The following is a 6,000-nucleotide window of genomic DNA, read 5'->3' as shown; positions in this document are numbered from 1 at the left end:
ATATATATATATATATATATATATATTTATATTTAAACCATCCATACATTCTGAAATACAAAGCTAAGAAAACTAATTACTTTTCCACTACTATTTAGAGGTGTTAAGTTCAAACAAGACATATGACAACAGCATACTTCTCTGTTCTGGTTGCAAAAAGGATGAGTGGGAAAACAGAATATTCATCAGTCATTCTGAATCTGAAGCTCTCAGTTTATAGGTTGTGGTAGCTATTTTTTTAACTGAAGAATACTTAGCAGGTATTCATTACAGCAGATGCTATCTATGAGCTGTATTTAGTCCTTCTCCATATTCATTATCGCTTCTTTAAGCGAGATGAAGGTCTGAGGCATGCTGAATGTCCTCTGTTTACAGGACAGACTGTGATTTACCCCTGCTGTCTTCCTATCTCACTTTTAATTAAGAATTATATACTGCTTTGCATTTTGAAAGTTTATGTTTTAACAAAGTAATTTTTGCTGGTTTGTTTCTATACTAAAAATAAAAGTTCAGATATCTAGAATAAATTTTATTACTTTTTTCCTCTGTGCTGTAAAGGAGAGGCAAAGTGTGTGCGAGAAGGAAACAAAATCTCTGGACTGTATAAATTGTCAAGCAGTACGTTTTTGTACTTACACAGAAAGGCTCCTTCTAGTTGTGTCCTCCACATGCTGGCAGGTACTTTCTTTTTAATTTTATTAACAATTTTGAAAAGCGAAAGTGATTTTTACACATCTTACTCAAAGAAAAAGTGCTCACTAATGGTCAGATATAATAGTGTGCTGTATCCCTTCTCTGTTTAACTGCCTGACTGAGATGAAGTGTTTATTTTTTATTAATGTATTTCTGCTTTAAAAGATTAAGATGAAATTGGCTGGGTAGAGCGGGGATTACTATAAGTATTAGTCAGTTTTAGAGCACTTGGATTCATTATAGTCCCCTCCACAGTGCATTTCGAAAGGAGACAAAGATGAACAAAAACTGTTTTAAGTATGACAGAAGTAATCGGAGTTGGCAAGTCCTCAGTAACCAGGGGCCTTTGTTCCATCAGGGCCAATAGCCTGGTTTCCACTAATAGAAGCTAGCAAGACTAAAGACTCCAGCCTGTATCACTTTTTCTTGTAGCTGTAAGAAAATAAATGCATTGTGTAGATGCTGAAACTATTAGTTGATTTTAAACTTCATTTAAACTGAACTTTATTGTAAAACATTTGTATTTCTTTTTCCCAGTGTTATATCATTACTCTTAAAATTATCCTGAGATATTAGTGCAACAATAGGTACCCGATCCAAACAGCACTGTTGTTGGGGGCAGAAATTTCACAGACACCCGAGTCAACTTTGAATAATACAGTTGTAGAGTATCCTTGATAGTTCTCTTGGGCTACTAAAAAAAATGTCTGTATAAAAGCATTTATAAAGAAATTGCATGTAGAGAATGGATAGTCTTTTCATGGAAAAAAAAAATAAAAATCTGTGTAACATGCATTGTTTTCTATTGATTTCTATAATGTTTTTCCCCAAGAGGTGCACGATTGTTGTACTATCTCCATTATACATTTGAATGCTTACATTTTATTGCCTAAGGTAGTGTATAAATACATGTCATGTTGGATTTTCAAATTCTATGTTTCAATGAATATACAGCTTTAAAATAAAAGATGATGATCCTTAATTGAAAGGTATGTGGTATGTAGCAGAGATTCACATATGTCTTAGAGTGGCTCCTTAACCCACTTTTATAGTAATGAAAATACAGTGCAAATTAGCTAGAAATAAGCTAATTAATAGAAACTAGCTATGAATAATTTGTAGCTATTCTTATTCAGAAATCTATTTCCTCACACTGCTGGAATAAATCATAAAAATGTGGCTATGAATAACCTCTCCATGAGGCCACTAGGAACACGAACAAGCAGACAATATCCTAAGTTGCCCTAGTCATATCCTGTTTCAGCTTAAAATGGGAAGGTCAGAGGAAGCAAACAAGTCATAATTTTTTTACCAGCTCTAGAAATGGAAGAGAGAAGAACTCTTGCAAGCAAAGGGGATTATGTGTTCTTTGCCTTGATTTAATTTGTGAAAAAGAAGAATCTCTGTTGCTCCCCAAAGAAGAAAAGAAAAAAAAAAAAATCTGCTTAAATATATGTGCTATGATCAGCAGATCATGGTTTAAATACAGATAGAAGCATTTATAGCTTCGATCAAAGTCTTCAATGTCATATTTACATGCTAAATTCATTACCTACCTCTTTATAAGAAATTATTAGTCCAGTAAATATTAATAATGAATGCAGGCAAAACAAAGCAAATCCCATCTAAAATCCCCTAATATACCAGAAGGCTCTAATGCTGCTTTTTTATTGTCATTTTCTTTATCTTTGAAATACGTGGTTTGATTCAGACTTTGCAGTAGTTTGATTGCATGAAAACTGCTTTGGCTTTAGCAGAGGTAGTCCGACTACGAAGAGTCAAGCTTCTACTTACTGTTCCATTGTCCCAAACCAGCTTGAATTAAAATGAATGTGCCAATACTGTTTATGTTTTATTGTTTTTCTGAGCTTAGGTATATGATTATTGTGATTTCTCCTTGCTTTGTACTGAGTTCTGTAAAAGTGGTCAGTGCTTTGCTGGTGGAGAAGTACTAGCAGCTTACAGACTCATCATCTGGACAGAAGATGGCCACAGTTACATCTACCAGCTGCTAAACAGGTGGGCTCAGATGGGAAATTCACACAAAAAGTTCAGGTACAAGATGAACTTTGGGAGGTTTATTATGGAAAATCTCTGCATGTTGCAAATGATCAAAAACCAGAACAAAACCACTTTGGCACTCAAAGATTTACCCGGAGTTTGACAGCCCTCAGTCTTTGTTTGACACAGCAGGAGACAGAGGAATAAGATTAGCCATGTAGAACTTGGGCAGCTGGTGCTGTGATTTCAAAAAGTCGCTTGTAATTACTTATTTGGTAACTTTTAATTGAACTTGTGAATCTTGGATGTTACTGTTCTGTTTTCTGGAAAATATTACTTTCTAAATCTTATTTTTTAAATTATGCAGCGGGCTTTCTAAAAGCATATATCCTGCTGAAGGGAAGGTGCTGAAAGAAACTGTTTATCCTCATTTACTCTGCTTTACTGGTGTGAAGGAAAATAAGGTAAATTGATAAAGGTTTACAGTGAGCTTCAAAAGTTCATTCGTTATTTGTCTGCCATTACCTGAATGATCCCTAAAAAATAATTGAATTATTAGATTTAACTGTTCTGTGAAAACAATAAGATTATTCCTTCTTTTAAAAAAAATTTTACTTGAAAACTTGGAGATGCTCATAACATATCTTTGTCTTAAATTCTGCCAATATTTACTTTTTTCACAGGGGGAAAATAATCCTGTCTTTTCAGCTATCGATAAACTAATAGAAGTGATTTATTTTCTAATTTTGGGAACAAAAGGGAGATGGTTTTAAATTAAATGTGATCTAAAATACCTTTAGAAGCTTTTATTTTAAATACTGTAAAAACACCCAAAAAAACCCAACAACAAATTCAACCCACAATCAAAATGTAAGCAAGCTGCTTAGTTCGTGTTTTATTAAGAAATGTATGCATGTTTGAGTGTAACTACATAAATATGTTGCTTCCCATGTGTATCCATCCTAAATTGGAGGGGTTTGAATCTATGACATGTTATCCTGAGCCTTCAGAGACATGATCACATGCCTAACTTTCTTACACTGGGAGCAGACTGACACTACCCACAGTGCATAAAATTAGACACATGTGACTCTCTTCAGAGCCATGATCTCTGCTTGAAGAAGCCTCTAAGGTTAAGAAAAGAGGAAGATAAAAAAAGTCGATGATCTTTATACTTCTGGTTGAGAATTCACATTTAGCAGTGCATGTCACACCAATTTCAAATATAGAAGTTACTGCTTAGACAAGTAGCTCAAGTGGACTCAGCTGTTGGAAAACCTGCATCTTGACTCTCTTTTTGAGTGGTGTTTGAGTAGACCACAAAGAAATAGGTAAGGAAAACCAGTTGATGTAAAAAACAGAAAATTGGTTAGAATTAGGAAGTAGATGGCAGGGGTTGTTTGGCAAAAATTGAAGTGAAACAAATACAGCAGATTTTTCTGCGTAGTTTTGGTTCTGGTTTTGTTGCTGTCTTATTCCTGACACTGTTTATGAAGCAGTAGTTGCTGGAAGACAATTGAATTCCTGCTTGGATTAGTTTGATGTGTATTTGCATGAGAGCTCAAGCAGGTCTTTAAACAGTTCTGAAGATATGCAAGGGAGACATGTTTTTATTTGTACCTGACTAGAAACACTGTCAAATACATACCTTTGTGAGGTTTTCTAGTGTTCTTTTTTTCTTTCTGTTGACAGTTATAGGCTCTTAGAAAGCATTTTTGTTGCATACTCTTGCAAAGCCTGACAGATTTAATTTTCGTTGAAGGGCAATAGCACAAGCCATTCAGCTTTTTCCCCAAATGCCGTGATCTAAAGTCAGATAGGATAACTGCTGAAGGATGCCAAAGGTTAGATACTGGGAGGGAAAAGAAATAGCCAAAACGCATGGCTTAGCAAGTAACAGAGTTACAGTGGTGTTGGTAAGCTCCTATCTGCTTCCCCAAAACGTATGCATTTTTAAAACAGTATCACCCGCCCTTTTCTAATTTCTGCTTTAATATTCACCTTAGTTACCTGAATAATATTTATTGCAGATTTAAGAGACAAAAACTGCCTGTGTGATCATCTGTTTTGACCTCCATTCTTAGATTATAAATTCAACCACATTATAGTACAGTTGCTTATTGTGGAATTAACTTCAGTGTTGTAAATAAAATATATCCAGCACATGGGGATGTTATTAAAGTGTCTTAAAGGAGAGAACAGTCGAGCTGTGTCTATGCTGTGTAAGTAAAGGTGGGGTGTGGAACAAACCAGTTTGTGCTGATGACCTTTCATCCACGCTATCTGCAGTACAGGGTGTGCTGTTGGTGTGTTTTGATGTGGGTTTTTTCTGTGCTCCTGCACACATCTCCCAGTTTATTTTCATGCAAACGCAATCCTGATTTGGTACTCCAAGACAGCCCCACCTCACAGACCTAAGCATTCACTTCCAAAGTACATGCCTGCTGCAAACTCAAACATACTAATGTAGACATACTGGGAGATCCTTAATTTTGTTGACTTTTTGAGAGTCCTGAGCAACTAGAAGCTTCCCCTTAGACTTTAGTTTGGTACTGGAGTATGAAGCTTACGTAACAACTAAGCACAATGTTCTTGGCAAGTCACCAGTAGATTATCACCTAGTTTGGTTGTTACTGATGTAGTGATACAGAATTATCTGTGGTGTTATACCTACAGGCAAAGAAAACCTACAGACTTCTAGTCTTCATGGGAGAATAAAAGCATGGTGTTCATGATAAATATATTGCAATAAGTTTTAGCATTGACTACATTAAACTAGGTAGATGTCAGTAAGTCTATCGCTGATATTATATCTCTGTAGTATTTAATTTTTTCCAGATGATGCAATGATGATGTTATAGACCATTGCCTATCTATGTAAAAGCATAATTTTACCTTTTATTATTTGTAGTCCTTTAAGCTGCCATGATTGAAGTTTTACTGAATTTGTTTTGATGTGAGTATTATCAGTGTTTCACTGCCTTTTTTTTTTTTTTTTTTTTTTTTTTGCTGCCCTTTTTTCCATATGCTGGTGGTACTATTGATAGATTTTCCATTTAGGCAGTAAACCTAGGGAGCTCTCCCATTCCACTTTTTCATTTGGGGTGTGGGCTTAGCCAAGGATACTGGCAAAGCAGAGATCATATTTGAGAGGCTTGCACCAGGCAGAGTTAGACCTGGTCTGAGCAGAACTTAGTGCCAGGTGAGGGTTCAGCCATTATTTGTTTTACATTTCTACAGCTATCGATGTAAAAAACCATTGCATTGAATTTGCAGTTAATTATTACATTATTTTATCAGCTCTTT

General features: G+C 35.3%; 1 protein-coding gene across 1 annotated transcript in view; it reads left to right on the top strand.

Moving 5' to 3' along the window:
- Positions 1-6,000, top strand: part of WDR72 (WD repeat domain 72) — a 100,922-nt gene that overhangs the window by 10,199 nt on the left and 84,723 nt on the right. Inside the window, exons 6-8 of the mRNA XM_026856205.1 lie at positions 559-678; positions 2,567-2,712; positions 3,062-3,158. Coding sequence (XP_026712006.1) covers positions 559-678; positions 2,567-2,712; positions 3,062-3,158 — 363 coding nt within the window. The remainder of the gene's footprint in view (positions 1-558; positions 679-2,566; positions 2,713-3,061; positions 3,159-6,000) is intronic.

This window comes from Athene cunicularia (genome assembly GCF_003259725.1).
Source record: "Athene cunicularia isolate RWA chromosome 10 unlocalized genomic scaffold, athCun1 chr10_part1, whole genome shotgun sequence".
In the NCBI taxonomy this organism is placed as follows: Eukaryota; Metazoa; Chordata; class Aves; order Strigiformes; family Strigidae; genus Athene; species Athene cunicularia.
Note: the sequence above shows the minus strand (reverse complement) of the source record. Positions and strands in the feature narration are given on the sequence as shown.